The sequence below is a fragment of the Lissotriton vulgaris genome, chromosome 3_1 (assembly GCF_964263255.1).
Source record: "Lissotriton vulgaris chromosome 3_1, aLisVul1.2, whole genome shotgun sequence".
Lineage (NCBI taxonomy): Eukaryota > Metazoa > Chordata > Amphibia > Caudata > Salamandridae > Lissotriton > Lissotriton vulgaris.
Genome location: NC_141689.1, coordinates 1,786,681,861 through 1,786,693,506, shown reverse-complemented (window position 1 = coordinate 1,786,693,506; position 11,646 = coordinate 1,786,681,861). Strand labels below are relative to the sequence as shown.

At 45.7% G+C, this 11,646-nt stretch overlaps 1 protein-coding gene across 1 annotated transcript in view; it reads left to right on the top strand.

Moving 5' to 3' along the window:
• Positions 1-260: 260 nt before the first annotated feature.
• The window catches only part of LOC147728447 (uncharacterized), a 32,788-nt gene continuing 21,402 nt past the window's right edge, over positions 261-11,646 (top strand). The window contains exon 1 of the mRNA XM_086963802.1: positions 261-312. Within this exon, the coding sequence (XP_086819928.1) occupies positions 261-312 (52 nt within the window). The remainder of the gene's footprint in view (positions 313-11,646) is intronic.

Below are 11,646 nucleotides of genomic sequence, written 5' to 3'. Positions count from 1 at the left end.
TGCCCAGGAGTGGACACTTCACAGGGAAAGTCAGGAAGGGTTCCCTTGCGGTATTCGTACATGCCCCGGGAAACCCACTGCGGGTAGCTGTGCGCTAAACAAGTACAAAAACATTTGCACTTACATTTAGTCTTCGTGACCATTCCTGACCGCAGGTAACTCAGACAATTTAGATCCTTGTTCACTTATCATCAACAGGGTCCTGATGCGCAGTGAAGTAAACAGGAATTTTTCAGTGATCATGGATCCTCCATCTGTTCATGTCTGATAGTGATGCTGTCTTGGTGGACTCTGTGATGCGGCAAGAGGAAGGTAAGTGGTTTATTAATTTTCTTTAATTTAATTTTAACTAACCCGTCATCTGTTGACTTCCCTCACCCCGAACCTGCCCCCGCCCCGCCCACCTGCTTTACCGCTTTTACCTGTGCCGGCTGCCACTTCAATGGTGAATGAAATGTAAAATTCACTTGCCAAATTTTAAATAAGGCCTTTAGAACATACTTTATTTCCATTCATTTCTTCAAATGTGTAACTGCATTCGTGCCATCAAACATTTCAAACTGAAAGCTTTCACTAGGACACAATGTTAAATGGGGCTATTGACAAAAATACATCATAGACCAAATATGCCCACAAACAACCTATATACTATATCAAGTTGACTTTCAATAACTCTAAAACTCTGGGGCATATTATCAAGGGTGTTTATCTCCGTTTTTTTGGCTTTAAAAGCCAAGAAAGCGGAGATAATATTATCTCCCTATTACCTAGCTGTCGCTAACACCAGTTAGCAACAGCTAGTAGGAGATAGCGACCATCTTGATCATTGATATTGATCACTAATGACATGCAAAGTGGGTGTGCCAAGATGTTAGCGACTGGAAACAGTCGCTAACATCGCTATCTCCTATTACCAACTTTTGGAGATATTCGTGCTAAGCGCAAATATCTCTAAAAGATAACACCTGCCCCTGAGCAGTTCTTAGCCATGTTATCCAATGGTAGGTGGATAACATGGCTAAGAGCATTAGCTCGGTAATGCATGAATAGCTCTGAATTTTCAGCGATATACATGCATTTCGGCCGATTTTTATCGCTTAGGAGATAAACCTTGATAATAGCAGGGTTCCTAAGCGATAAAAATCGCCGCAGCTCGGCGATAAAAATATCGCCGCTAAACCACCATAGCGATAATTATCGCTAGTTGTTGGTAATATGCCCCTCTGTTTTTTGCTTTCCATTTTTTCCCATTCACTCATCTCCAGTCGGGCCCTCTCCCAATTTCAGAATAAATCTATACGCATGCTTTTCATTTTAAATGTAGATTCTCTTGCTTTTGTTCTAGTTTCCCACCCACATTATCCACTTCATTATACAACTTCTGAAGTGCCTTGAGAAACTCATTTGACTCTAAAGTGTAGAAGTAGTGAAGTATTTTCACTGTAATGCAAACCGTAGATGGGTTTATGAGGTCTGCTGACACTGCTCTGCATTAGCTCTCTGACGTGTACCTGGAAAACATGCAGCAGCATTGAATTACTCGAGTCGGATATGCATGAAGGGGACCCCCGGATCCGAGGTTAGGGGACTATTTATTTTCTTTTGTACACCACTCAAAAGGCTGTCTCTTTTCCCAAAAATGTGCAAAGCCACAGATGAATGAGATCAAATCGACACCTTGCTAATATCGATAATGTGTTTGTGCTCCCCTTATAATGGCAAGAAAGGATTAAGGTGTTCTTAGGATTAACCCAACTGGATAAATGACACAAAAGACAAATATCCGTGATGTTAGGAGCTGACAAGGACTGGATTTGGTGGATTGCTAAAGGTTAAAGGGCGCGTGACAGGCGAAGCTAATTGAGCACAGTTAACTAAAAAGCTATCAGGACTGTCACCTTCCTATCAGCACCTCTGCTTGAGCCCTGGGTCTTTCTGCTGCCTTGCATTTTGCTAATCTTACCTGCGCGCACTGTCCATGCTTGCCTAGAAATGAATTGCAACTGTCTCCTGGCAAGAGCAGCGACACTTGCCAAGTAGAAATCCTCCCTGTTACTTTCTGTTATTTCATGATGACGCCTGTCAACAGGGCTGACACCGCATTCCGCGCGCATTCAACATCCCTTAGTCCTCTCCTGACACGTGCAGTCTAAGATGGCGGCGCAGGTATTCGCGAGCTGTTATTGTAGGAATTAAGAGGTTGCGGACTGGGATCTGAGACATCGGACTGTAGTTCATTGATTCAAGTGAAAACAAAGGGGGCCATTCTAGGCGAAGCATCAGCGAGTTCCAATTTTCGCATAACAGTTCATAACATAACATACTCATTAAACACAACCACATTTAACAATGCCAGGATACCTTACACTGTAAAAAGCAATATTTTGGTGTGGTACATGGTTGGATTTAGATTAAAAGTCGTCCCGGGCATGATAAAAAATAAAGTGGCCCTCATTTGCATATTGCCTTTGCAAAACACTGCTTCGGCGAAGTTTTATTTAAAAAAAAGGGGATGGGGTAAAAAAAATGCATGGATTAGCTTACACTGGTGAAATTCACTTTAATACAAGTGAGGCCACTTTTGCTCCGGCCCCCTGCCCCACTCAATATGCATATGTTAATGGGCCGCCCCAGCAAGAGAAAGGTAGTGACAACTCTGCCCTTTGATAAAAGGGAGGTAATGGAGGCCCATCTGCCGCCAGAAAGGCCACTCATCAGAACAAGGCAGAAACCGCCAAATTGCCCCCTAGACTGCTAAAAAAAAAGCAGCCTACAGCTGGAACTGGACACTGGACACCGGACCCTCGGGAATTACCCGAGGGCCCTTATTGCCAATCCGACACTGGTGTGATATGAGTGAATGTCCTGCAAATTAATGGTTCACTGGAGTCATGGGCAACATGCCATCTCATTGCTAACATTTGCCACAAAAATATGTTCTATGTAAGGTGTTCTGCTGCTTCAGGGACGATCCTGTGGTTCTGAAATTCTGGACCCTGCTGTAATACCGGTATCAAGGTCCAACACTCGTGTCACAAAATATCGTCGTACCATGACGAATTTGGTATCGGTAGACCGGTAATGATTAGGACATTATCCCTGTGCATTTGCGTCATGATTGAGCGATGCTAACACCCTTAAATCATGGTTTCCGTTCCGAACCCTCAGACTCCATTTTGTGAACAGCATCCATCTTATGACTTGCCCTCATATAGTCAATTGATTAAGGCCGAGCTTGATCTGAAAGGACACGTCCACCTTAGCTGACTTCCCCATGACCTGGCCAAACTGACTCCACTGCCTCCAGCCAAACCTGTTCGGGCAGCTCCTCGCCCAGTGGCCGAATGAGATAGCATCAATACACAACATGCCATAAACCATTCACCACCTACAGACCATGTTTTCTACACACATACACCTGTCCATGTTTCTTGTTTATGGCAAGTTTTATGACAAGGAGGTGCCCTGTTTTATTGAGGTTTCATCGATATCTGATTGTAAATTCCGGGCTGGGCTGGGTCATCTATCACAAACTGGACATCTAAAATATGGGTTGGCCGTCATGACTTCGCTCTTTGCTTTATTGTGTAAATATGTCTATGACCATATCGTAAACTCAAGAATTCTCGCCTGAAGTGCAATATTTTGTATAAAAGGAGAAGGCTGGTTCTGTAAAAACGAACAGTCTCCTGAGAACTTACAGCCCGTGCTGTTGTAATTCTAGGACGCTTGTTACTTGGTTGCAGCCAATAAAACTCGATCTCTGACTTCACCTAGAAGACTCTTGGTTTCTGTGGTCCGAGACAGGGAGAACTCAGAGGTCCTCGGGTGTTACCCCTGGCACCACCGGGTTCCTAAAAACCCGGCACCTCAGTTGGCGCCCAACTCGGGGCGGTATCAAGCGGTGACGGTCCAAGCCAGATGTTCGTGAGGAGCTTCGTGTGAAAATTCCAGAGGACGGCCAGCCACTTCAGCGACCCCTGTATGTCGACGTGGTTCCGAAGGTCTTTGCTGCGAGGTTCCCCGCGTCCCGACGGCTACGAAGGACTGCTGCCCTGACTATCGCCCTGTTTTGGACCCAGTCATCCTTGGTAGAGCGAAACGATAGACGAGTCTTCTAGTGACGTAATCGATCTTCAATACTTCAGTTAAGTATAAGTGGAGCGTCTCCCAGTCCTTAGTTTGGATCTTAGTTTTGGTATCCTTGAGATACGGTTTGTTTGGTACTTGCAAGCGCCAAAACCGAGGGATTTGTGTATTCACGAAAGTATCATAGTTAGATAATCCCTTGAAGTTTGAAGCTAGACTAGTGAGCAAAGATGCCTGGTCTTAGCAGACTTGGAAACTTGTTTTGTCTTGGTTGTAGTAAGGACTAGTTAGAGGATTCGTGTCCGGTTCCTCCGATTGGAACTCCAACATATGAGTTATATATCAAGCACGGAGTAGGCCCTATCACATATAATGAGGTATGGATAAAATACACCCGCAAGGATGGTGTTTTAAAATGGACCCAATATGGTAGTTTTGACTCAGAAGTCTTAGACAACCTCGAGGTCAAACTGTTTAAGAAGAAAGCCCGGCCGGCGATGTTTGACTTCTTTCGCTTATGGCGCAAAGAAGCCAAACAGAAAGAAATAAAATTAGCAAAGAAAAACAAAAAAGGTATGTCAATGGTACAAGATGCCATCGCATACAGGGATAATGAGTAAGAGCAGGAAAGTGAACAACTGCTCAGAAGCAAGAAACTAGCAGTAGATAAATGCTACCCGATGTTACCACATGAGGGACAAGATTCGAAGGGAACACCCGATAAAGATCCATTAATGTCCCATTTGTTGAATTCACCACCCCCATACACATCGAGTATTGTTGGACCCCCGAAGCGTATTGTTATACCGCGCCCCGGCGCACGAAATACAGTTCTTGCACAAGCACCAGCTCCTCTTCAGCTGGTTCCTACTTCTCCGGCGCAGCCTTCTCCAGGGCCGCCGCCTTTGCTACATACTCCGTTTACTTCTCCTACAACTTTGCCTACCGCTCCACCTGTTTATCCCGATACTACTTCTGCTACTGCTTCGACTTCTTCTGCTGTCGCTTCGACTTCCTCTTTACATCAGCCTGTCTTTTCTGGCGCACCTGCCTCTCCGCTAGCTTCTCCTTCTGTTCGACAGAGAGTGGCAAGTACTGTCACTGGTCTGTTCTCACCTTTCTTTGGGTCGCCTAAGACGACCCTAAAATAGGACGTAGACAGTTGCGTAGTCAACTGCCGGATTACGAGGAACGAGGAGTGCTGAATGAGTTAGCACTCAAATGGATCACTGACACTGTTAGATATGATGTTCAGTCTGTTATGGAAGTTTTCCGTCAATGGGATGCACCCACTCAGAGATATGTATTTGAAGAGATGTGTGTATACCTTTGCGAAGATTTGGAGAAAAATTATCCCAAACACAAAATGTAGGAATTATTTCGTGTGCGTTTTAAGTTCTATGAAGGCATGATTGTAGGTGCCGATGTTGAAAAAGCAATAGATCTGTTATTATCCTATAGGAGTAAGGGAAATGTCTCTAGATCTTTGTATGAAGATGACGTGTCAGATAGGAAAAAGGCGCGACAGTACCCTATGAGAGAGGTTCCTCCAGTATGGAGGGAAGGTGATGCAAATGTAAATCCACCAATTCTGCTGCATTTCCAGCGTGTGTGGGTTCATGTCCCCTGGAAAAGATCTGAAGTTTTAGCACTCAAACAGACATTACCTGATCCCCGTAAAAATCCTGCAGGGTATTATAAGGAGTTGTCACAGACTGCCAGCTCATGTATAATGAATTTAGCGGATATAGACATGTTGTTTGGAAATGTTGTTCCACAGCCTTTATGGAGTAAAATTCGTCATGCAGATCATGATCGGGAACTAGGTGACACGTGGGCTAATATTACTGCTGCAGATACTAGACAAGTTGGTGGTTCCAAACCAGAGCCTTTAATAGCTGAACTCCCTGGTAGAATTATCACGTACATGAAGACGTTAATGCGTGTTAATTGGGATAAGTTGTCTGCGTGCAAGCAAAAGAAAGATGAGAATGTGTCTGACTTTTTCACGAGATTTGAAGAGACTTTCGTCGATCACAGTGGTCAGGATATGGCTACTGAGGGTGGCCAAAGATTGTTTGTAGACAAATTCGTACATAATTTGCTCCCTGAACTGTGCAATAAATTAAAAGATTCAGAGAGTGCTTGGGCTGTTTCAACGTCCGCGCAGATTTTAGCCACAGCCCAGTACTACGAAAATAGACGCAAAGACGAGCTAGATAAGGCAGACAAAAAGACCAAAGATTTAAAAACTAAAGTTCTTCTCCATCAAGCCTATCCGCCTCGAATGCCTAGTCAGCCCAATTACCAACAACCACAGCAGTATTCGAGAAACGCGCAAGGAAACGAGTTTTCCCATCAGCGTTTTCCGTATGGCCCGAATCAGTGTGCCTATTGCAAAGAAGAGGGTCATTGCAAAAATAATTGTCCAGCTCTAGCGCGACTTCTAAATGGTGTTTCCGGTGCAAGAGGTAGAGGTGTTCAACAGGCTCCTAGAGGTAGGGGCCGTGGAAATTTCCCCCAGAATACCACTTCTTTCCCGCCTCAGAATTCTATGAATGGCTTTGATCAACAGAATAATGCATCTTCTAGGTCAACTCAGTACTATGCTGATGACTACTACCCAGAGAACGAGAATGAGAGCAATAATTGCTAGGACAGCCATGGACAAAGAGAGGGAGTTATTTCAGTTCCAGTAGATCAGAATGGACCCTATGTCGAGGTGATTACATCAGGAGTGTCGGAACCATTTCTGCTGGATACTGGTGCTACAAAAAGTTCGATTATGCACTCAAAACTTCCTGGTGCACCTTTGTTTGGCGAAATGAATGTTTCAGTAGGTTTTTCTGGCGCCCCGGTTAGAAACCCGATCTCTAGTCCTATGCCCCTTTCTGTTGGCCCATGTGAATTAGAAGCACCCCTCATTCTTACAACAGGTTGTGGCAAAAACTTGTTAGGTTTGGATCTGTTAAAGAGATTATATGCTACCTTGTACTGTTCTCCTTCTGGAGTACAACTTACACTTGGTAAGAAAGTGATTTCTCCAATGTATTTGGCAAGGGAGAATGTTCCTTTTGAATTGTCATCTCTTCCAGATATACTTTGGGCTAGTGGTTCTAATGATGTAGGTCTTTTGGAGATAGCACCGTATGTCATAACATTGAAAGCCAATGTCAGGTTGCCACGTATTCCACAATACAAGATCTCTAGCGAATGTGAGAAAGCATTGTTGACGATTATTTACGATCTGATTGAGAAAGACGTCATTGAGGAAACAACAGGCAACATTTGTAACAGTCCTATTTTGCCTGTCTTAAAGCGTACTGATCCTTCACAGCCCCCTGTGTACAGGTTCGTGATTGATCTCAGAGAAGTCAATAAGATCGTTGTACCGCAGTTTCCAGTCGTCCCCGACATTACTGCCTTATTGACAATGGTTCCCGCTTCAGCCACTTGGTTTTCGGTGATTGACCTGAAGAACGCCTTCTTCAGCATCCCGATTGCTGAGGAGAGCAGAGACATTTTTGGCTTCAATTTAGGAGGACGAAATTTCCGTTTCAAACGCGCTCCTCAGGGCTACTGTGAGAGTCCATCAATATTCAGTCAGGCTCTGAAAACACAACTCGATACGATTGTTCTACCTGATGGCGCGACTCTGATTCAGTATGTAGACGATTTGCTGATCGCTGCAGATACTGAAGAGATTTGCAAGCGAGCCACATTGTCGTTGTTGCGTCATTTATGCGACATGAAACACAAAGTCTCTCTTTCAAAACTGCAATTTTGCCGACAAGAAGTGACCTACCTAGGTCACATCTTATCGAAGGAGGGAAGGAGACTGACCCCAGAAAGAATACAGGCAATCGCAAGATTGAGTGCCCCAAGGACACAGAGAGAAGTTCGGGCTTTCTTGGGCATTACATCGTACTGTAGACAATGGATACCGAATTTCTCCCTATTGGCCAAACCTTTGCTGGCACTACTCTGCAAAGACACACCCAATCCTATGCCTTGGTCTGAAGATTGTCAGACAAGTTTCCATGAGTTGAGTGATGCATTATGCTCGGCTCCTGTGTTGGGCAACCCCGACTACAGTAAGCCTTTTACGTTATATGTCCATGTGAAGGAAGGCTGCCCATTATCAGTCCTAACACAATACTTTGGGAGCAAACAGCGCCCATGCGCATACTTCTCAGCAACCCTAGATCCTGTAGCTAAGGCATTACCAAGTTGCTTGAGGGCCACTGCTGCAGCAGCTGTCTGTGTCCGACAGTCTGCTGGGTTAGTCATGAATAATACACTGATCGTTATGGTCCCACATGCAGTAGACATTTTACTGAACAGAACGAAGACGCAGCATTTAACTAGTGCTCGACTGTCAAGCTATGAACTGACACTATTAGCGAGTCACGTTCACATAAAAAGGTGCGATACACTCAACCCCGCCACGCTATTGCCCATTCCAACTGAGACAGATAAGGTCGAAATGCATGATTGCTGTTTTAGGACAGAAGAAGAGACAAAAGGGAGAGTAGACTTGCAGGACACTCACCTTCCTGAATGTAATGACACTTTATGGGTTGATGGTTCATGCTTCAAGTTGCCAAATGGTGATACGACTGCAGCATATGCCGTAACAACATTGCACACCATTGTTGAGACCGCACGCATCCCCCAGAATTCCGCACAAGCAGCAGAGTTAATAGCACTTACAAGAGCATGTGTGTTGGCAGAAGGAAAGCGAGTGAATGTGTATACTGATAGCAAATACGCCTTTGGCATAGCCCATAGTTTTGGACGATGGTGGCGTGAACATGGGTTCCTGACGTCACATGGTGCGAGAATCCAACATGGCCAGCTAGTTAACGAGCTCCTCGAGTCACTGACCTTACCGCTACAAGTTGCGATTGTAAAGTGCAGCGCACATAGAAAGATTCAAGATGATGTTGGTCGTGGGAATGCATTTGCCGACGAGGTTGCGAAAGAGACTGCAAGGAACACAATGAGTCGGATGTATGTTGTAGGTCCTGCTAGATGGATCCCTGATGTGGGTATGTGTGAGGACACTATTGAAAGTGTGAAGTCCATACAAGCTGATGCCACTGAAAAAGAGGTGAATGAATGGAGAGAAAGCAAGGGAAGATTGGATGCGAATGGTTGTTGGGTCGAATTGTCAGAGCACCAACGATGGCTGTTACCCGACGCATATGTACTCGCAGTGGTGACAATGGCCCATGGAATGGCGCACATCAGTGTAAAAGGAATATGTAAACTGTTGGCCCCAGTATGGCAGAATAGTGGTATCCAGAGATGCGCAGAGAATTTGGTCAGGAGTTGTATGGTGTGTTTGCAGTACAATCCCGGTAGGGGGACCCCAACTCCAGCTGGTCATTTTGCACCTCCAACGTACCCGTTCGAGGTTTTGCAGCTCGATTTCATCCACATGGAGAGGTGCAATACGTGCTTGTTGTTGTTTGCGCTTTCTCCAGGTGGGTGGAAGCGTATCCCCTTAAGGACAACACTGCATTGTCAACTGCCAAAGCCCTTGTCAAGGAATTCTTCCCTAGGTTTGGGATGCCTAGAATGGTCTGGAGTGATAATGGAAGCGAATTCGTGGGACGGGTGATGAAGAGAGTGTGCGAATGTCTAGGCATCCACCAGAAATTTCACGCTGCAAACCACCCCCAATCAGCAGATCTAGTAGAGTGCTATAACGGCACCCTAAAGCTCAAACTAGCCAAGATCCAAGCCAGCACAGGTCTTAAGTGGCCTGACGCCTTGCCCTTAGCACTCCTATCTACCAGAATGATTGTCCATTCTAGGCTGGGACTTAGCCCCCACGAAATCGTGTTCGGGCGCCCAGCAAATATATGGGGGGTACCGAGGCCCAAAAGGCTCAGTGAGATAGAGCATCCTGTACTGCTTGACTATTTACACGAATTGACAACTAAATTGCGTGTTTTACACCAACAGGTTCACAGTTCCTCTCCGCCAGCCTCCGACGATCCAGGTCACTCCATTGAACCCGGCACCTGGGTGTTGGTGCGGAATTTTCAGCGCACGAACAACGAGCAGCCCAGGTGGACCGGGCCATACCTCGTCCTTCTTTCCACAAGATCAGCCGTTCGGGTGGAAGGAAAGAAGAACTGGATCCACGGGACCCATTGTAAACGGGTCCCTCTTCCTCTTCCATATGACCGGTGGGTCCAGGACGGAATCGCTGACTCTGAGACTGAAACTGTACCTCGCTTTACACTCTTCAGCGATGCACGACTGAAAGGAACTGGTACAGAAAAGGAGAGTGATCGTATTTTGCAAGAATTTGTGACCCCGTCAATGCAGTTGGACACTACAGAACCTGAAACATTGTTCGAAGACCACACCGTACCTGGGAAACAACGATATAATCTGAGGTCGAGAAAAAGGGACTAATAAAAGTGAATTTATGTGACTCTCTTTCCCCAAAGAACTATTTTTGATTTTACAGCTCTCTCGCCCAGGGAACTTGCTCATTTTTGATTTTCGAACCGCCATCCGGTTCTGCTGCTAGGGCCGCGGTTGAAGTCTGAGGAGTGCAGCTGGGGACGCCTAGGTCAACGGTTCTGGTCGGTCTGAGGGAATTACCCCAGACTGGACAGAGCGCACTTCTTGGCAGAATCAAACTCCCACCGCGGGCAGCAACTAGAGGATGGAGTTTCCGGGGGTGGAGAGACCTGCTAGACCCATGAACTTTGAAAAGAAAATATGCACTGTAATGGCAAGGAGACGATCTCTAGTATTAAGCATCTCAATGTTGTGTAGTATAATAATGTTTTTAACTGGCTATGCCCTGTCCATTTTTCGAGTTCCATTCATGCCCAACACCCAGCTCACACCTCCTCCTATTGTTCCTACACACTCCTTCCATCCACTACCTGAACACGAGTCCGCCAGAAGACTAGAATTTGTAAATAATTCATTTGTCCTACTCCTACACCAGCACCAATCTGTCATGAACACTACGAACTGTTGGATATGCGGACTCAAGCCACACACAACCGATAAGGGTATCCCTTACTTCGTCCTGCCATTCAGTTATTCCAGTTCTTTGTGGGCTTTCCAGACCATGTTCCTGTTCTCCCTTGAACCATACGTTCGAGGGGAAAACTCAAACAACAAGGCACTAGTGGCAGGAATCAAAAATATGAGTAGAGATATTGACACGGTCAGAGCAACTCCCAAGGATGAGTTTACCCCATACAGTAGGTGGAACATCACCAAGTATGGGATTTCCTTAAGTGAGAGCCAGAAATCGAAGAAATCCTCCTCAGTCGGTTAGTACCCCACCGAGGTCACCTATGTCTGCAAGGTATTGGCAGGGATCCCAAAGCACAGTTGGGGAAGAGCGTTTGCACAGAAACGTATGTTTTTGCATCCCGAACTTCCCCTCCATTCTTGGCGGCTAAGGGTACAAACTTCATCTGCCATGACAAGGCATACACTTGGTTGCCCCCTGACTTCTCGGGCACATGTTTTATCTCATTTCTGCTGCCACCCACCTATACGGCCGGGGCAGAT